We start from the raw sequence: 22,337 nt of genomic DNA on the forward strand, positions 1-22,337 counted from the left end.
ATTCCACTGGTTCACCAATCTCCTTACCTGCCAGATTTGTTCTTCACTGAGTGAAGTGAGTCTATCACTTTTAAAAACCTCTCGAAGGAGACAGTATGGGAGTGCCAGAACTTCTTCGGGATGACTCTTCAATAGCTCAGACAGATGTTTTACTAAGAAGTCAACCACTGCATTCTCCAACAAAGTGAGGTTGAAGAGGTCCGCAAGCTTATACAGGTCCAAGTAATTAAAACTATTTAATTCCTAAATGGTGAAGCAAACAAAATATGTCTCAGAAAAAAAACCCAACCAAAACAGAGAATAAAAAAATCCCACAGGTCCGATAATGAAAAGAGGTTATTCTTTTGGAGCTGTAGAGAAGGAAGGCAATATAACTTGAAATTAATTAACACAGCCTCATTCGAAATGTATGTGTAAATGTTACCAGTGCATATGCAAATATATATGATAGTACTAATTTATATTGCAACTGCTAAGGTTATATATGCATAAAGCATCTGTAAGAACTATGGAGTAGTATGTAATATAGTAAACCAGCATGATTTACACCATGTGACAAGAGCTCACAGGATTTAACAAGTGGATTAAAAAAATGTGTTTGTTAACTACAATGGTTTGTTACAAAGCAATTGTTTGTTCATTATTTACTGTTTTGATTGAGCTAGAGCACTTGCGTAGTACAACTTTTAGTTCTATGAAACCTCACAAAACAAGAGATGTCGAACTACATTTTATTACGTATAAATTGTATCTTCAATGAACAAATAAACCCTTCTTTTCCAATCACTGACATCAACCTCTAGTGGACGCCGGCCTTGTATTCCTTCTCCCCCTCCTTCCAGCAGCAGAAAATCTGCAGAGACACAAGCTGCAGTAACTCAGGGCAGGAAGTTTCTTCCATCCTGGTAACAAATAACTTACATTTACAGGCTAATGTTTTCAACTTGGCATCCCTTGTATATTAGTGTCTGGACAGCGAATTACTGCTATTGTAGACCACACGGCTCCCTTTTAGGAGAGAGGCCAAGAATTCATCTGTATTTGAGAGAAGCACCCAGGATATCTGGGAAATAAGTACATTTACCCATTTCCTCTGTTCTTGCTGCATGCTCACACCTCTCCTCTCCTCCTCTCCCCTCCACAATCCTGGGTTTCATCTTCCAATTTACCGCATTGCTCCCTATCAGCTGCCTTCTCCTTGACCAGCTCCATGTGTGAAAATGACAAGAAGTCTTGTCAGTTTCACTTTGCCGGTTAGTTAACATAGGGACTAGAGCAGGAAAGAGAAACAGACTAAATTAAGTCAATTTCACTTTCACTGCTCTGCTGGATGGAATGGCAGCACCAAATGAAACTGACAAGAAATCTTGTAAATGTCAAATGAGCTGCATGGCTGGCAGATAGAGCAGAGCAACAGGGAAGATGGGAAAGTGCGAAGAGGGGGTTTTTTGGAATGTTTTATGGACTACATCTTGAATGTGTGAATTGGGTGGCTGTCCCAATGACTGTGGAGCTGTTTATGCATATGCAATGGAGAGTGGAGAAAGACTTTTTTTCACCTGCTTAGAGGAGTCAGTACTGGAAGAAACTGAATCAAATTCCTGTGGAGGCTCCTGCTCCTTACGTGATCTCCCTGTCCGATCGGTGCACCTTCCCCAGCAGAGCTGCACACTAAAGATAAATCCTACTCATTATCTACTCAAACTGCTACACAGGAATTTCACATTGTTTTCTTGGATGAACAAAGAAAACTTCTTGACATTGTCAGAACAAGCACTAACAGGTATCATCCCAAAAGCCACAGATATTCTAGTGTCAGTTCCTCCTCACACTAACATAAAAGAGGTAAGGATAAATCCTTCCCAATTGCTGAAAGAAAGAGGGAGGAATGAATTTTGCATGAGAAGTATCTGCTCTGTGTGCTTGCTCAGTGACTTAGTATCTGCAGATCACAGATGGTACCTCACACCACCACTTGCATGATGGCCATGCAATGGTGGCAACACCACACAGGAGCACAATCAACGTAAACATCACAGCATTTGACAAGCAACAACCATGATATATTGTCCCTGGTTTGGAAGATGATCTTTTCAAAGAACTCCCTGATTGAGTGAATGCCAAACATCCAGAAAGAAATTTAGAATAGCTCAGTGTATATTTATTGAGCTCTTTTGTAGTCAACAGCTATACCTGGTGAGGACAAAAATAAACAAATAAACAATCAAGCATTGTGATCTGAGGATCAACAGCCCAATTACAACACAGGCCTGATCAAACCCCACTAAGTGTCAGTGGGGAAGAACAGATGGCTTTTGGTGGACTTCAGAAGAGGAGAATACTGGAGACAACATAATGGAAATCTTTCCTCACTAGAGAGAAACAGTAATATGACACACAAAAATGCAATCTTCCCCTGAAAAATCTTCACATTTTCAGTGAAATCTGAAACACGCTGATAAGTCTTTATTTTTGGTTTGGGTATTCTTTATGATTCCCCAAACTCCTCTATCCCCTCAGATCTACACCAACTGAAGTTTTTTGTGAACACTGTCATACAATTGAAGAGGCCAAATATACTTATGGATGGATAAATAAACTCTCACCAGTTGTTTATTTACAGTATTTTTTTTTTATTTATGTGTGTTCACTTATTTCAGCTGCTTATTTATTTATGTGTCTTTATTTATTTATTATGGGGGTTTATTTGTTTACTTATTTTCATTGGTAAGCTTCAGGTGATTTTTGATGCTTCACCTAACATAATGTATTAGTAACCTGCTGGACTTACGGTTTACTGCTTGATAAATATTGCAAGTATATTTTGTTAAAACTGGTCTTGGCCTGTAATCAGAAATAGTAATTTCTGGGTTTGTAAGGTTAGAGCTGATCTATAGGTTTGTATTTCACTGCCAAAGAAGCAAGTAGTGCACTAGCTTTTACAAATGAAAATTATCACTGTCATACCAATATTCAAATCAAAATTATATAGTACTATACATTACTGTCTCTGTGATGACACTAGAGGGCAAAAATGTCACACTGAGATTGCATGATGTATAGCACAGATCAGATATGAAGAACTAGTTTATGTGGTAAGACTTTCAGAAACACCAAAAAGCAGTGCATATGTTAGTTGTAAAAAAACCCGCGCAAAACCCGCACCTCACCTTCTATCCTGAAAAATTATCCAACAGGAAAATAACAAAATCACTGGATTTGAAGAGATTTTCAAACTAAACTTTTAATTGAATTAAAAACTTTGTTTAAAAATGGAATAGGTTACTAAAAAGAAATTTAGGTGCAGGCATGAATAAGGGTTCCGGCAGTCTGTGTTTTCCACAGATTTTATTATACTGTGTTAAAAGAGCAGCTACAAAAATTAAAAGCCATGTGCAACTTTCTTCTGGTACTGTATCGCAGCATGCATTCTTTAGAAACGTGCAACACAAAACAGGTTTATGTAAATTCTTGAAACTTTTAATCTTTTTTTTTTTAATAAAACTTTTTAATATATGCCACTTATCTTTTTTGAACTGAAGGATGAAATATGAACACAAACAGAACTGTCACTAACAGCTGAAGAGAATTAGGGAAGGTAGTGATCCTATCTCTTCTAGTATGATGTATGTTACGCTGCTGAAACATGTTCAGACTAAGATTATTTATGCAGGTCTTACAACTAACAGTTGAAATAGTTCTAAAATCTCACATAAAACTCAAACCAATTTAATAAATTGGCCAAATTATTTATCAATGTCTACTTCTAAAATGAGAAACTATCTTTAATCCTATGCATACTACTTACTATCCATCTCCCTGCTTCCCCTCTCTCTGAAGTAAGAGAATCTATTGTTCTACACTATTGGTCTTCTGCTTCAGCAGTATCAACCTTTAGATGCCAAACCAATTTAACAATGAGCTGATATGTAAAACCCTCATAAAAGAAAATCAGTTTTCCAAACAAACATAATCTGAAAGACGACAAAATTAAATATTTGAAATAAATTACGTGACATTGTCCACATTTTAATACAGAAGTGTCTTTTAATATAGAGATATGATAAATTGTCAAATGGGAAAAATAGATATAAACATTGTATTAAAATTACTTCAAAATCCATCTTTATTCATTTGTACTTTAAAGAATAATTGCCTTGCACAAGCCACAGAAAAGGAAGTAACAGATTGATAAATTAGAGTTAATCATAACCAAGTACACAGCAGACTATTATATACCTCTATTCCTCTGCTCCGTGTTATAAATAGTAGAAAAAGCACAAGGAGAACTAAGGGGAAAGAATGCATTTCTTTATGACCTTATTTGAAAGATAAACTCCTTGGGGAAATACAATTTATTCAGATTATCAAGACCCTGCTGTGCAAATCTACAGTCTGGGAGCACACTACAGAGATCAAACAATATTTACTTTATTCTGTTGGGTATAAAAGCTTTTAATGAATGCATAATTAAGACAGAAAAAGTATATACAGCTTTAGAATTCCACTGCCAAGCCAAGCCATTAATATCCAAAGAATCGTACCCGGTTGTAACTCCACCTGCTTCCTATTTATATTACAACACAGTTATAAATCAAGGTATTAAAACAACTAGCCTTGCTGCTATAACAGAGGAGAGTTGCATGGTGACACTATTTCCCCCTTCCCTAAAAGAGGTTCAGCCTCTTTAAAGCAAAAAAGGAAGTGCAAGGTCTCCAGGACAGGGACATGTTTATTTAAAATCCCAAAACAACACCTAGCACAACAGGGTCTTGACCCTGTGTCCTCCAGGTTCTCTGCTACGTTAAATACTATAAACCAGGTGCAGCATTCAGAAAAAAGCCTTAACATAAATCATAGCAAAGACAGACTCTAAATAGATAAGGGATAGTACAAAAATTAAAAATTGTAGTGATAAAAATGTACATCTAACCAAAAAAGGGAATAACACAATCTTAAGAGAAAAGAAATCCAGTTTTGTTGGTTCTAGCTCTTCCCTTCTGTATCAAAAGTTCTCATTCTGCAAAACCTTACATATTTACCTAAGAACTAACAGATCATGCACATACCCAATAGCACAGCAGACACGTGTGTTCCATACTAAGCATAAGCAAAATTACTTCAAAAATGGTATTTTAAATCTTATTTGAAATTTGCCTCCATTAAACACTGAAGCCATCAGGCTGAACCATGAAAGACATTTTGCTGAAGCCTGGTCACAGTGGAACAGCTGGGTTAGAATTTTGCAATGTATAAAATTGTGTTCACATTTATTACAAGACCAGTGCAGACTGTAGATTTATTTATAGGCACAGTAAAGGATGACTTCTTAAATGACTCATTTTATAAAATTAATTTTTCTGGTATATCACTGCTTTCTCAACACTTCTGGTAATTCTTGCTTTTGTTTTCTGTTTGAAGCTTGAACAGTTATTTTGCATTCTTGCTGTTATTTCAGAGTAGGTCTGGGGCTAAGTATAAGAGCAACAATATCAAAGCATTTCAGCCTTACTGTTTTCCCTCCACACTATATGCATTACTTCCCCTTCTTAGTGTTTCCCTAGATCTGCTTGGTTTCCAGGTTCAATCCTTCTGGTTGGTGCCAGTGAGCATGGAGGAAACCTGTGACATTCACAAGCACAGTGGAAAGACATGATTGCTCACATGATGAGACAGGTGTGGTCTTCAAAAAAGGAAGTGGCACATGCCATATGCAGATACTCAAAAGTAAACCCAAAAAAAGAAAATATTTTCTAGAATCCCAGATAGATTAATCTAAGTTATAAAATAGCACAAATATTTTCAAATGGCTATCCAATTTAAGTGACTCTGATTGTACATACCTCGTATATTACATACAGGATTATGTGCATCACAGAAAGAAATATAATGAAATCTTAAGTCTACAGAATTAAAAGTTTCATGGTACCATTGGAACAACCACAGGTAAGGTTCTGCAGAGTTTCCAATAGCTGTTTCCCCCTGCTAAAGAGATGCTGCTGTGAGAATATTTTTTTCTTTTTTAATTTTTTAAACTGCAACTGGCACAAACACTCCCCAAATGAAGCACTTCACACCTCACCTGGCTCCATATTTTGCCAGGTATTCCTGGCAAAGTAACTGTAACAATCAGTATTATTTAACAAATAAAAAATACAGGGATGAAACAAAACATGGAAATCTCATCTAAACCATCACCTGCCCTTTTATACAATTTCAGCCAGCAGAAACCCAAAGGGAGGATTTAATCAGATTTATCAATGTTTACAGTTCTTGCCAATTAAGGGAGCCTGTCTCTTCTTCAAATATGCTACGAGGAATGACATAATCCTGCATTCGTTACTCCAGCAGAAATCACAGAATATTGGTACAGAGTCTTTACAGATGTTTTGTTACTTAATATTTTTGCTAACTCTTCAGCATTAGTAAAGTGCTTGAGGAAAGCTGAAACCTACTTGGCTAATCCATCAACCACCAGCAATCTTTTATGGTAAATGATTTTTTGGTTTTGTTGCTGCTATTGTCAAATCCAGAAAGAGCAATTTCTGTCCTTTAGAAATCCAAAGTTCACAGGGGTATCAGGTAAAAAATTACTTGCTGTCAGCAAGAAGAATAAAGAAAAATAGGACTGTACAATACTATTGCTTGCAATTCTTTTGCAGACTCTTAATTCAAACAGTTTAACGCCATGAGAATAAGGAGCAGAAGTTTATTCCTCTACTATGCTGGGCAAGCTCATCAAATAATCTTAATCACAGATTAAGAAAGATCCATCTCAAAACTCACTCTGTTCTTGCTCCCAGCTACTACTACAAGCAGGCTCAACTGATTTTGAGACTGTTTCCTAATTTCCAGCTTAATTTGCTCAGTTTATACGCATTTGTTCCTGTGCCAACGTTATCTTTTAGTTTTAACACCACTCACTCTCTCCACGCTCCCCCCTCCCTCAGTATTTATTCCCTTGATATGTTTACAGAAAGCAATCATATTCCTCATTTTGCTAGACTAAACAAGCCAAGCTCTTTTAATCTCCTTACATAAAACAGGCCTTCCTGATCATCTTAGCTGCCCTTTTCTACACCTCTCCCAGTCTGACTTCATTTATTCCTCTGCATGAACAAACTCTTCACAGTATTCATGATTTTTCAGCAATACCTTGTACACCAGCATTAATACTTCCTTAGCTTTATAAATTACCTTGCATGAAATATTCTAGACTCAAACTGCCTTTTTCTTGATGGTATCGCTTTATAGCTCAAAGCCACTGTATGATTTAATACACAAAAATTCTCTGTAAACTTGATCCTCAAGTGAGACACTGTAACAGCCCTTCCATCTGCCAAGGCAGGACAGAAATAATACGACATGTTACAAATGGGAATTGAGTATGATACAGTAGATTCTACTGGGGATGCTCAGAAATTATTTTCCAATTGCTTATTTAATTTCTTTCTACATTTGAGTAACAGATCTTGTAATTGTCTTGGTACATACCAGTTACTTATTGGGGGAAATATTATTTCAATAATCTTCTTAAGATCTGTTTCAAAAGTAGGCAGGAAATCCCCTTAATATTCTGAAAAGCAAAGTAAGTTTTAAATCACTATAAAGTATGAAAACTCTCAAACACAGTGAAAATATAAGTAGAAAATATGTTTCTAATATACAGTGTGTTAAAGTGTCATTTTTATTCTTAATTCCATTACCAGCATGAAGGGGAAGGGGAGAGTAAGAAAAAAAAAGTCAACATAAATCTGTTAGTAGATGTATTAAGGTACCCGATATCTTCCCTTTCCAATGCCTTTTTTTAAAATAACTTACTATTTTATCAAAACTTAATACTTCAAAGCTGAAGTTTTCCAGCCTCACAATGAATCTCTTTAAAGTCTCTTGAAAACATGTCACGCATTACTGAGATTAACAGAAAAAGACCATTGGTCTTTCACATTAAAAATATTCAGGATGGAAATTACCCATAGGAGTCCCCGTCACTGTGAAAAACTTCTGTTGACCCCCCTTCATCAGCCTCTAAAAACACTAAATAGTTTGGGTATACTCAGTAATGACGTCTTTGAACTTTGCAGCTAAAATCTCACCCCCTTCTAGCTGCACTGTCCATAACGTATTCCACAGCTAAGCAAGATCCTGTCTGCATCACTGTCCACTGCGAGCCAAATCACAATGACAAAACCTGAAGCCTGGAAGTCCGTTTCTATGGTGCTGCTTAGGGTCCACTTTGGAGCCCTGGCAGGTCAGAGAAAGACACTAGCACTTTTAAATGCAGAAGCATGAAAAAAACCCAGACCACAGAACAGGAGAGCGGATCCAGACAGGAACTCCAGAGACAACAAGGAGCAGGAGCAAACAGTACTGGAACCTAGCAGGAGAATTAGAAACACAATCAAAAGAAGACATGGCTTCTCAGCGAGGCTGGGTGATAGTTCCTCCAACTGTAGGATAAATGTAATACATAAATGTAAATGAATAAGGATGAAGATGGGTAATAGCATGATAGTCACTAACTAAAAATGGAAGTCAACACTCGTGATGTATTGCTAAACAACAAACACAGGGAGCATATTCCAAAATTATCAATATACTAATGTTAACACTCTAGGTATAAATAAGAACAGGGGAGGTGTTCATATGCAAAGAATATGTAATATGATTCAAATAACTCTGTTTCATAATCTTTTATGACATTTTATTTCTGGAACATTACAATGATGTATATGTGTGCTCTGTAATAAACCATTTTTCTTAAAAACCTGTCTCTGCTTCAGAATCCTGGGCAACAGCCTGCCACCAAATGTTTAAGGATTACAGAGCTAATAAACACACTTAAAAATGGAGATTTGGAAAAAAGTAACTGTAGCGAGCAGGACATCTAATATCACCAGATAATGAAACAAACTAAAATGTGTGGAATGACAGGTCAATTAACATACAGATTCAAGTCTTAGAAATTTTTGCTGAATGCAAAGCAGCAAAGCTTTCTCAGAATTTTACGGCAGTATGTGACACTATCTACAGAAAAGCTGAATCTAGTGCACAATAACTCAATACTGAGCATAATTTTGATAGACAAAGCAGAATCAGTCACCAATTTGAAATCAGTAGCTCCTAATGCATTGTAAAAATCACATCACCCCAGCTATCTATCAATGTTTGACTTTTATGAAAGGAATAAGGAGTCAGTAGGGGAACTTTTTTTTTTAAACCTCAGAAGAGCTCATTTTCTGAAGTTTACAAGAAATACTGGCAGAATAAAATGGGACAAATTTAACACAAGGAGTATTAGAGTTGAGCATTATAGTATTTCATAAATTTCATATATCACATACTTTTAGTAAGATGCATCTTAGATGGATCAAAGATTGGTTTAATGACCTTCTCAAAATGAAGTTACTAATGGTAGGTCATAAAGCAGTATAACATTTTCTGGCAAAGTTCTCAAGGAATTGACTCTTGGTCCCATACTGTTAACAGTTTACTTGAACTAGAGAACAGTAAGTTTCACCCGCAGAGTTTGCAGAAGACTCTGCAAAAGCAATGGGGTAACAAATTACGGGAATGACAGACTAGGAGTATTATCTGGCTTTCCTGGCAAAGTGATCACATTAAGAAATAAAAATCCAAGAACCAGTCACATAGCTAATACAGAAAATATACCAGGCGCTATTCAGAACAACACTTACAGACCATCAGGAGGCACTAAGAAGCAGTCATAAATAGCAATATCAGTTCTCAGAACAGTACTGCACCAAAGGAATAAAAAAACCAACTAAACAAAAAACTCATGTCATAAAATGCACACCAAGTACCATTCAATAAAAAAACCAAACACTCTTGCTGCTTCCACGTTGCATTTTTAAAGCTACTGCTCAAATATCGGTCCCAGTTCTGAAGTCCACACTTCAAGGATATGAAAATACTATAGGCTGGAAAACCAACCTTGCAAGTTTTAATGTCCTCAAATTAGTTTTAAAGAAAGACTCCTGAAGATTTGACCTTAAGCAAAGATTTTTATTAAATGGAAAGAATATATGAAAGCAAAAAATTTCTGAACAAATCTTCAGAAAATATTTTCTGGCTCATGAATATAGGATCAAAGTTACCCTAGCCACTGGACTAGGAAGGATAGGACTGATAGCACTGCCTTTGTGTGATTAAGAACATTTCACAACTCTGCATTAAAAAAGTTGCTGCAATAAACCAAGTCTTTTGACAATTGTCTATACAGGTAAAGGAGGAAATATTTGCACAATTTCACCTCTGAGGGCATATGGTTTCACATTCCTCTAAAGAACAAGAGACTTGTTGCAGCTGCAGGAAGATATGAGGGTACTCAGCAGTTAAAAGAACTTGTATGTGAATGATAAAAAGGCAACATATCCATTTTATTTGGAAAACTGTCATTTGTTCAGGTATCTCTATGCTCCTGCACTATCTGACCTCAGCTCAAAAATCACTAAGAAAGTTTTTGCTCACAGCACTAAACCAAGGCAAATTCTCATTTTACAGAGAAAAAAGGTGGAGAAAAAGAGTAATCTAAAAGATTTCCCATGATGCAGAAGATACGAAACCCAGAACCTCAAACGCCTGGAACACATTCCAGTGCTCTAGTAGTTAGAAAATTGTTTTCTTCCCCACCCCCAACTTTAACACAATTTAAAGTTATTTATACAGCTCAATCTATCAGCAAAATGTCTGTAGCATGTTTTGCATAAGCATTATGTCTCAGTAAAATAAAACCCTCCACAACACACCGTCCCTAAATTTATGCAGTGAAAAGAGCATCTCTCCTCCTCATGGCTTGGAGCTGTGCTGGTTAGTAGGTTTCCTACATAATAATCAGAACTAATCTTAGAAGGTAAGCAGGATAAAAAGTAGTAGTAGTCCACATACAAGAAGTGAAAGAATGAAAACAATACTGACAGGAACACTGAATTAGAAGGAAAAAATAAAAAAATAATTCAGTATGCATGAGGATCGAGGGGGATTTGCTTGTATGTTAAGCATTATTGACTAGGGATTCACTTATCACTCTCTTGGTCAAAATTATTATAAACTCGACTCTCAAAAATAGGAAACCTAGAAAGGGCAAAGCCCAAAGGTAAAAAATGGACCTTGACTCAATGCCCAGTTTGACATTTCCTACATCTGTCCTTCAGTAGTGCCAAAGAAGTCACAAGTCCTCCCAAAACTAATGTGTGAATGTTCACACTGCTTTGAAGTGAACATGTTTGAAGGCATGAGACTTCAAAGATCATGCCAACTTTGGTTCATGTAGTTTCTAGCAGTTCTTATCAAGAATGAAAAATAATCCCTCATCATTCTTCTCTCTCTCCCCCCTCCCCACCCCCCCCGATCTCAAAAAGCTAACAATCAGAATTCCATGCTTTACCACCAAGGCTTTTTTCCCCACAGAAAAATAGAAGAGAAAAATATTTAATCAATGCGTCATAATATATTTAAGATGTAATCAAATCATGAAATTCTCATTGGCTTCAAGATTTCATTGGGAAGACACCACATTTAAAAGCAGACCAGATCATAACAGGCCCAATTTCTAAGTGTTCGCAACCACAGATGCTTGCCAGTAGCTCAAAACCATGAAACACATGAAATGAAGCCAGACACACTTTTACAGAAAATTCGAAGGGCATTTAGAGGAGGGACATAGCTCAGTTACTTCAAAAATAATGTATTTCTGCAGCCAATCTAAGTCACTGGTTTTTTAAAATTAACTAGAGCTTACTTACTGAAAAAGATTTTAGTCAATGATTATACCATGCAAGGTTATAGAAATCAGTAATTTTCAGATTTTACAAAGTAATGCTGCTAAATTTCAAAGATTTCAACCACACCTAAAAGCAAAACGCTAACAACAGCTTATCAAAGGTTACATATGCCTGATATTGTTTGTTTTCCCCTACCCCGAAATATTCACCACACACACTGATCATTTTCACTAATTGTTTTATTCCTTTTCAAAAAGTTTGATTAATCTGTTCAACTTTTGATCCAGGGCTGAATGGTGCTATATGAGTCCAGAACTTGTTTAGACTTTTTACCAATGGTGTATAATACACATCCAAGTTAAGACTCAAATCAGCCTCTAGGTAGTCAAACACTTTCAAGTATTTAGTAAATATATTCACTATCAGCCTGTCAGGGTCCTTGACATCACCAGTGTATACATCTACTTCCTGCATCCTTCAGTTCCCCATGAAGATGGTAATGCTGCAAATATCAGTAAAAATAGTGAGGCTGGCAAAAACAAAACAGAAGGACATAAAACCACTGATTGGGCCTGTCTCCCAGCATTGGGCCTGTCCCCTAGCTTTATCCCTGGCCACCATATGCTATTTCAAGTCTGTGGGAATTCCAATCCCAATGTGTTTTGGGGGGCTGAGCACACCTGAGGTTACTACAGTACTTTCCCTCATGATAAACAGGTGTGCTTAGATGCTATGGAAATTCAAGGCCTTCTTGCATATATAATTAGAACAGATGTGGCTTATGGTAAACAAGGAGAAAACACTGAAATGGAATATAGGAAAAAGAACTCTTTTGAGTGGCTTTGGAAACTTTCACAAAGGTCAGTGTTTACGAGGCAAGTCCAGCCAATATATTACGACCCCTCTAATCCAGAGGGCACCACAGCTTCTATAAAAATTAATGTAGAGACTATTCCCTCTGTTAGTAGCTCAGTTCCCGCTGAACTGCAAATAAAAGTCATGGTTAACATCATTCAAGATCCAATGCCACCTATGCAACTAGACACAACCAGTGGTAGAAATCACAAATTCTATAAGACTCTGTTGAAACAGATGGGAAATTTAGCAGCATCTTCCTCCAAATTAATAAACAGATGTTTAGAATAGATTACACAGGAAAACAAGTGAATAAAGTTACAAACATTTTTCAGTTTGGAATAACACACTTGCAGGACATGACTGATGATCAACAAAGTTGTTGATAGTACTAATCTTTAGGTTTGTATCTATAGTTTTTATAATTAGTGAGATGAATGAGGACATTTTGTAACTTTCAAAGCTCTGATTGCGTATTGGCTGAGGATTCAGTAAGACAGCACGCATACACTTATATTCATTCTGCGTTCAAGACCTATTCAATACCCTGGACAGAAATGGAGTTTTTGTTTTAAATAGAATTAGCCTACATCACAATTCTGAGGCAAGATACTGGTTCCCTGGCAAATTCTACTCTGATGCAGTTGTGCAAACAAAACACTGTAAAAGATGGAACATGCTAAAATGCTGTTTCATTTACCGCTGCTGAGACCTACTAAAAAACATTAACAGCCTTACATGAAACTTGTTTCCTTCTTTGTGCTCCCCTACAAACTGAAATGGTTCAATGAAAAATGTTTCTCTATTAAGTACTGAAATAGTATTTAACAGCAGTTAAAACTAGGTGATAATTTGGGGTATTTAAATTTCTGAAACTACTTACGTATACTTTGGGCTTAAGTCATTTTCATTACAAATCTTTCTTCTTAACTAGCAAAACACACTAGTTAAGTGAGTGTGTTGTAAGCAGTTCAGAGAGATGGATCAAAAAGAAAAGATTAAGCCACCAGAAAAACATAACCTATAACAGTGGTACGGGGAATCAACTACATAGATCCGTATCAAGTTCAGACTTTTTGCCTTTAATGAGCAATTGTCTAAAGAAATGTCTAAAATGAAAATACTGCCAAACTGGGGGATGTCTCAGCTTGGACCTTTATGACATCTCCATTTCCACCATTAAGTAACCAAGGTTTTGAATGGATATTCTCTCCTATCAGGCTGACGGTAAAATGAAAATAAGATATTTAAAAAAGCCTCGTAAAAGACAAAGCAGAGTCATTCGTTATTTTCCTCAGTTTAATGCTTCAAGTGCCAAGTTGCCTCTCAAATTTAATCAAATAATAAAATTTCACATTCATTTACTTAAGAAAGATTCTTCTCCTGCTTAACATTTCAAACTTGAAATTGATCCCTGTGAAAATAATAATAGTTGTGTTTAAAAATACAAAGTATAGAGGAAAGTAAAAGATACTTTCTTCACAGTTAAGGAGGAAAAAAAGATTAGTTTGTTTTGGCTAAGCCAGTACAGAGGAAAGAAAAGATGGACAATTAACTCTCTACCCCAGTGATACTTCTGAGATAAAATCAGATTGTAACTCACTTCAGGCCCAATGTTCTCTTCAGGTTCATAGGTTACAAATGATTTATAGTCACCATTTTGTACTTAGCATTCTGGCTTTTCCCATATTGGTAAATACTTTATAGCCAAAGCATCTTCATGTTTCAGAAACACCTTTGCTAAGACGGCTTAACACAACTGAAATTGCTTTAGATCAAAGCAAATTTAACTAAAATGTCCCTCTACTTCTTTACTGGAGGTAAAAAAAAAAAATCTCTGTACATCTGGTCCCTGTATTCCCATTCTTTCACATTAGAGCTGTAAGTCTCTTTCAGGTCACGTCTTCCACATAAAAGTGCTAAACTAATGCCGCTTAATGACAAATTAATGTCCATGAATAAAAAATACACCTCTAATAGCATAGAGTAATTTGCCATTACAATATCATCATTGGACATGCCCCTGGTTTAATACGATGTATTTAATTCATAACTTAATGAGTGATATATAAAAAGAGAGAGATGAACCCTGCAATTACATTTATGTGAGTCTGTCACCTTATTTGTAAAACCTTAGAGTCATTTACATTCAAATTAGAACAAATGAGTGATTTCACAAAGTGCAGTGATAAATGACCATTGCTGCACAAGACAGAACTGTATTTCCTGCGAAAACATTAACAGTTTCCTATTATTTGTTAAAAATTACAATCCATATTGCCCAGTGTTGTGTGAATAATGACTTTTTTACTGATTAGGTCAGAAGACTAATACGGAGTAAAAATAAATAATTTTTCTTTTCATTTTTTCTGATTTCAGCTCGAATTTATCTGCTCGAACTGGTACGGGCTCACAGCGCCACCTGCTGCCCGCGCCGGGGGAGGAAGGGCCCCAACTGCCGCCTTCCAAGTCGCCGCCATTCGGCCTTCCCGGTGCTATCTCTTGCCGTCAAACAAATTTTCCCGCCAGACTGCTAACTCGGCATGTCGCCGAGGACACCAGCAGATAAGCGAAGCTGCACTACCCAATTACAAATGCTGCCATTTGGGGGGTTCACGTATCTAAACAGCCTCAACTAACGAGGAGATTCAAAAGCTAAAGACACCGGGGAGGGGGGGCAGGAGGGATGACATAATACATCAGTATTGATCAGAAGGTAATAAAACCAAAGGAGAATTTTGTACACTAAGCATCTAGGAATCATCGGCCTCTGTTTACAGCTTCATAAAAACACTAGAAAGATGCTAGAAGCAGGAATCTTTCAGGGGCTGACGGACAGAAAGGTCAGGTAAGGAAGCCACACTGAGTAGAAAGACAACATCAGAAGGGCAGAGAGGGAAACGGTGAAGCAATATAGTTTCTTTGTTCCTCTTTAAGACACATACCAAAACTGCTCTCCCTTCCTGACAGAAAGTGCAAAGACAAGGAAGACGTAGCAGTATCTGTCTCTTCCCAATTTGTGACCTCTCCTGCAACTCTGAAGCAGAAGACCAGCAGTGTATATCCATACAACTAGCTAGACAGCTTGAGAGTTTTAATCTGGCCAGTAGTAGTAAACCTAGACACTCCAGCACAATTCTTTGCACATCCATCAGCAGTTCTGGTCCAGCTTTCCCAGCTGTTACTTCATTAGGACAAGTAGAACACACACAGAGACACAACCGACCAGCAGGTTCCTGACCGTAGTTGCGCCACTATCTCTAACAGTTAATACCCCCAGGAGCAGAATATCCACCGTCACTTCACAGCTAAACAGCAGCAAGTGGATTGCAGTAAGAATGGGATTCAAAGCGACTGGGTATACCAGTTTTACTTTCTTCACTGACACCAACTGCAAAAATGGAGAAAACCTCCACCATATTTTTTTTCCCCAAGTCTCATTTTAAGTTGGAATCCTCAGCAGTGCATTCACGTTTCATATATAAAAATATGTATTTCTGTAATGTATCTGTATGTTAAAGAGAGAGCCGGAGATAAATTCCCAAAGTTATTTCTAAGCTTTGTACAATAATTTTCCTAATGACTGTTAATAGCTTAATGACTCAAAAACTGACAAAACATGCTCCTTCAAAAAATAGCAGGCTAGCACAGCAACAACTGGTTGCATAACACTGAAAACCAGCAAAATGCAAGACAACATAATTTCTGTCTACTTCATATTCATGGTAGGGGAAGGTCACTCTTTCCACCATGGGATAAAGTTGGTGGATAAAGATGCAAGTTTGATGGTAGCGGCTTTATAAAACACCACTCTAATTCTGGGGAAGTAGGGGTGGTAGAAAGTGTGCAAGCATGTACTTAGATTAAAAACTCAGTATTAGTTAAAAAAAAGGGCAAGCATTGGTTGCTAGATGACCTTTGGATTTTTTTTCCAGAAGTTTAATTTGCTCTATATGAAAAACCCAGGAGCTAAAATCCCAACTGAGCTGGGGTTCCTAGCAGTACAAAGGTGATGCTCTCAATCTCTAGTGCAAGAATTAATTCATCTCTGAAGGAGAGTATCTTAGTGAAAGTTGGAATTGTGTTGTTGGCACCGTTCCAAATGGAGAAGTTGGGTTTAAGAAAAATAAACATTTTTGAAGCTCTGGCCCCACCACATATAAAAAACATGCACGCTCCTTTTAATTCCACAGGCAGATTAATTTGTAGATTCTTCCTTTTAAAAATAGTATCATATCTCAATCTATAAACACATTTAAATAGTTTAAAATTACTAGAAGAAAAGATCCAGTTCATTAGGTGTTCATACACCATGAAAAAATTTTGGTTTATAAGCCTAGATTGACCATTACAGTAGAAGGTTAAAAATCAAATGCCCCTACCCAAGACAATTTGCCTGTCTCACTTATTACCAAGAATTATTCCAGGAGGTCTTTCTTTATCATTTGCAAGTTGATTAATCTGATTTTTCCATTCAAGGCCTGATCTCGCTCACTGTCTGCTTTTGTATACAAGAATCCAGAGCATACGGTACAAAGGTGGCCCTAAGAAAATTCCAGTTGACTGCTGCTGTACAGTGCTGTGTTTTTTCAGGCTCTTTTTAATCACTCACCTAAAATGTTCTTTTCAGCTTAAATTACCTCTGTTTAAAGATGCTATGACCGACATCAGTAGCAAGTGGGCACATATACCTGTGGCAGAGTTCTATCCACTGTAATGAAGTTTCTAAAAGGTAACATAATGCCTTTATCATTTCGCAGGGAACTTAATGCAGTTAAAACTAACAGCTAAATTGGCATCAAAGTTTTAACTTCTCTTGACAGAAAAACATTCATGATCCCAAGAACAACTTTTTAACGGTCAGGGGAACTTTAATGGCAATCGGGATCACTGCTCATGTCTACTATATTTGCTGCTCCTTAGTACTGTGAAAATAGGAAATTATTTCCAGCATTGAGTACAATGACAGTTAATACCATTTCTAATAAGGCTGTATTGAAAATACTTAACTGTCCAACCAATAAACATAACATAAATGATATCCCAGACACTGTCCAGTATGCAGACTCTGTCCAGTATGTAAACTTAATTTGCTCTTCACAAAATGTGCCTGATCTGGCATCAGAAAGTTAAAGGGGTAAAAGCTAACAATAATGCCATGTCCTGCCTCTCAGAAATGAGTGGGTTGTTTTGGACAGTTCTGCGACTTTTAAACCTCTCACTCACACCTATCACTCTATTACCTTGAATGTAATCCAGGAGGTATATGGGACTCCACTGAAAACAGTAATACTGGACTTGAGAAAACACAGAAAAATCACTTAGCTTTAAGATTTCACAATGGGCAGTCTTGTGTCCAGACCTCTGAATGTCAGTGGAAATCAACCTCTGGCTTAAAAGCTGATTACTAAAGCTATATCCACACAATATTGAGATCATGTTGATCAGTAGAAGGAAATTCCAAAAAAACTTGTATTCTGAATAGCATTTCCTCCCTATTACAATTTGATTGTTGAAATGCTTTGCAGTTTGTGGCTCTCTTTGGTACTGAATACACGAACAGCTGTAAAAGACAAAACTTCTTACATCTACAATCGGTTATGTAACTCAGACATTTATAAAAAACATTTCTATATTCTGAATAAATCTTTTAACACGTTTGTACTCTTGCATAAGAATAAAGTCATCATGTACCATTCAGAAAAACATTTGCAAGTTTTAAGTGTAAACCAGGTCATCACAAACACACTACCTAATACCATGTTCTCCACAGCTCCATTTAAGAAGTCCATTCTCAGACTTCCATCACATTCAACGCCTTCAATTAGCTTTCTCATGCCTTTTCCATTGTCACAGTAGGACAGTTATGGTCCGCTGGCACTCTAAAAGCTAGAGCTTTTAAAAGGGAAATGACATTCAGATAATCTGCTTCCATTATAATTCAGAGTTTACCTGCTGGTTGCAGCTCTCTGCGTTAGCCTCCTTAGAAAAACTTCAGCCAAAACTAACAATCAATCTGAGCTGGAAGACGAACTCAGGAAACAAAGAGTCTTAGAGAACTAGATGTGCACTCTGCAAGCAAATACTCTGTGTGTGACCACAGACTTTAGTGCAATTCAAGACACACGAAGCTCAAGCCTTCAGCTTCCACACCTATGGGGCAGCAATACATCCAAGAACAATCACATTGCCCTAGCGTTTGTTTAGATCGAGATGGATGTGTGAGATTTCAAGCCTTGTTTCTATGTTTAAAGTACCTGAGAATTATGCAGACAACATAATCAAAGAGATTCATGAATATGTATGTATCTCAAATAACATACATCAGCATGCTCCAAAAAGTCTCCCTCTACAAACAGAGCTAAAACCAAAAACCCCAAACAGCAAAGGCTAGGTGGTGATCATAATTCAAGATATGACACTGCTGAGGCAGGAGAAGTCTGCACGACACAAAGCCAGAATTAAGACCTAAAGTAAGGAATGCTTGGCCATTTCTCTTGTTTGCAAGTAGAAAAATGCAATTTACAATTCTTTTAAAATTAGAATTAGTAAATTATCAATCAAAAATGAAAATTAGTTTTCCAGTAAGAAAATGGAATCAACATCAGATGCTACAGAACACTTGATAATGTGAAGTTTATAGATGATAAAACACATTTAGTAAGCTAGCAGTGTTGTCAGAAACCTCCACTGCATCATGCTATCACAAATGTCTTGGACATGGATGTTACCTAATTGAGGGTGAGGGAAAGAATGTTCTTCTCTTTTTTTCTGTTTTTCCTTTAATCAAAAGCTCTTTACAAAAATTCCATAATTGTGATTCAAACAATTTGTTACAGAAATCTTTTTGAGATCTATCAATAAATTAAAGTGCTCTAAATTGGCTGGTCTATGAGACAGAGGATCTGTCTTATAGTCAAAATAACATCTTGTTTATTCCAAGACAACTGAGAGGAAATTCCTTAATTCATCTTTGACAATTAAGACACTCTGACAATCATCTTCGATGAATTAGATCAATATAGTCTTTGCAATCTCACAGACTACAAATATGCCTTGGAACAGATATGTGTACGGACCATGTCAATTTCATTTGTAGCAGAAAAAAAATCCTTATTGATATCCATGGAATAATTACAGGCCCCAGATAAAAGTATCAAGAAGACGTGACAAGCTGGAACATCTAGAGAAAAGAGCTAGAACAAGCTTTAACAATAACAGCAGCACGCTTTTACAGGAAACGTCTGGTCCAATCCAAACAACTGAAGAAATTCTACTAAGTTAAAATGCAGCGTCATCATTACACAATAATAATAAGTAACAGCTAGATTCTACATACTGTATACCCTGAATTTATGCTAAACTAAGCTAAGTTCATGATATCTGAACAACTCAAAACAGCAAGAAAGAAATTCACTAGTACAGTAAATCAAGAATTCTGTAGCACTCAGACTCATCAGAAAGAAGAGAAAGGACAAGCATTATTCTCTTTCCAGCATCTGTATCACAGCATGCAGGGTGACAAGACACCCAGTTACCAACAAGGATAAAGAAGGCCTTCTTAAAGCCACTTAAACTACTTCAATTTTACTTTTAGTAAAGCTACAGTAATAATTAATTACACTACCTAAGTAGTGCAAGTAAGCTACAGCGATCCCACAGATGTCCATGCAGATTCAAAACCTTATAATGAGACCCTGATTAAAAAATACTTTACAGTACTACCACTGCTCTCTGTCTCCCAACACCTACCAACCAACCTCCTTATTCTGTGCCCCTCCTTCCCTATCTTGTTGTCTGCCTCCATCACTGAAAATCTGGACACTGGGACCCACTTCTTCTTAATTTTTATACCAAAGTAGCTCCAGTTACCCTATCTCGGCACACTGAGTACAACAGAGCTCCTTCACATCATTTGAGTAACTGCATATTGACCATCACCTCCAGAGAATTTTTACTGGTCTGTTAATTACAGAGTAATTTGGCAGCAATGTTTGCTCACTCTGGGGCTTTTTTCAGGGGAGTGTGGGGGGCAGGGTGTGTGTGGTTTTGGTGTTGATTTTTCGTTTGGGTTTTTTTTTTGGTTTTGTTTTTGGGGTTTTTTTTGGTGTGTTTGTTGGGCTTTTTAAAAAAATCATTAGCATTTGTTCTAAATACTTGACTGTAGCTGGCACATCAAGGACAAGGTCCAAAGCATTGCTAATTCTACAGTTGCCTTTCCACTGCAGTGACCCTGCGATTAAAAGTATTAAGATGGTGCCGAGGGAAGAGCTACAAACACCACAGGCTACTCAACACATGACATGGAAGAAGTTAGTACAAGGACTTATGTTGGGCACGTACCTGCTCCTTTCCTACATTCCTCTCATGTCCCTACCTCACCAGCACCACAATACTCAGCTTCTTCCCTACTCTTTAATATTTCCTCTGGGTTGTTTGCTGCAATGGTCTCCTTAGTTCAATTTCTGGCAAACACAGAGCATGGAAGCAGCAAAGACATGTTCACACTGACTGATTTGCTACTGGTGGGGCATTAAATACACTCTACAATTATCAATGTTAAGACTTGTATCTTCTTTCTCACTACAATAACCCCTTCCCAGGCCTGCCTGACAACTGGTAGGCAAATGGTTTTGTGGCTTATTTGGCATCTCACATTTCTTATTTCTCAAACCAACCATCTTTCCCGTTACATGTCTGTTTTCTCAGAAAAATTAAATCCCTCCTTACTTTCCTAAAAATAGATTGTAGTAGTCTACCAGCTCCTTTAACTTTCTAATTAATTTATAACACACAAATTAATATCACCTTATTATCTGAACATACATTTTGAAGGCTTCACTAGGGGTAACACTCGAAGAACAGATTCTTTCTCCATACGAAGCCTAGCCTTCAAGTACATCCTAAAGCTCTTAACGTGAGATCCTGCATGCATACAGTACTCAGCAGCTCAGTGTGCTGCCAAGCACACTCAGACTGTTCAAAGGCAGTTATGTTGTTGGAAGGTAAGTGCATATGGAGAGGATCATGCTGATGTGCAGTTCCATGCCCAGCTGTTGCACAGATGCAGCCAACACACCCTATTTCAGAAACAATACTGAAAAATTAGAGACAAGGAAACAGTTCTGCAGAATTGCTACTGCCTTTTTTTTAATAAGTCTTTTCATAGATCCACATCAAAGCTATGTTTTTGCTACCACTGTGAGCCATCTCCTATATAAGCCAAGCACAAAAGAAAATATTTTACTGGATTCAGATTTTTTGCTTCATAATGACAGTCCTAATACTAATAATATTATCAGCATTATGGGCATAAGGCCAGCTGCAAATAAGGTGTGATTCTAATAAGCCCTACTCCTTCAGTGAGAGGTAGTGTGACCTGAAATGAACATATCAATATTCTTCTGCTGTAAACACTTATGCATCTAAATGCTTCACAATACTCACCATCACAATAGGGAAGTATTTAACATTTGGTAACCTGAGGCAGGAGAAAGCAAATTCTCTGGTAAAAAAAGGAATCAAACTGTCATATACTGATACTAATCAGTTAGACTATGCTTGTTTTCAGGACTGAAAAAGACAAAATGAATGGGAGGAGGAAGTACCTACCACACACTGATATCCAAATTACACCCAAAATTCAGGCCTCCTGAAATCCAGTTTATTGCCATTTAGATGACACCAGGTATTGTACTAATACTGTCCTGCTGAAATTAGGCTTGAAACAAAAGCTTA

The 22,337-nt window shown here is 37.1% G+C and overlaps 1 protein-coding gene across 6 annotated transcripts in view; it reads right to left on the reverse strand.

The window, feature by feature from the left end:
- The window catches only part of KLHL32 (kelch like family member 32), a 136,302-nt gene that overhangs the window by 43,265 nt on the left and 70,700 nt on the right, over positions 1 to 22,337 (reverse strand). For 5 of the 6 annotated variants that reach the window (XM_080389048.1, XM_080389046.1, XM_080389045.1 and 2 more), the window contains one exon: positions 28 to 243. In XM_080389048.1, the coding sequence (XP_080245174.1) occupies positions 28 to 243 (216 nt within the window). Of the gene's footprint in view, positions 1 to 27; positions 22,323 to 22,337 lie in introns of those variants that run through there. The other variant, XM_080389050.1, reaches the window with a different exon arrangement.

This window comes from Falco punctatus, assembly GCF_963210335.1.
Source record: "Falco punctatus genome assembly, chromosome: 5".
NCBI classification, from domain to species: domain Eukaryota; kingdom Metazoa; phylum Chordata; class Aves; order Falconiformes; family Falconidae; genus Falco; species Falco punctatus.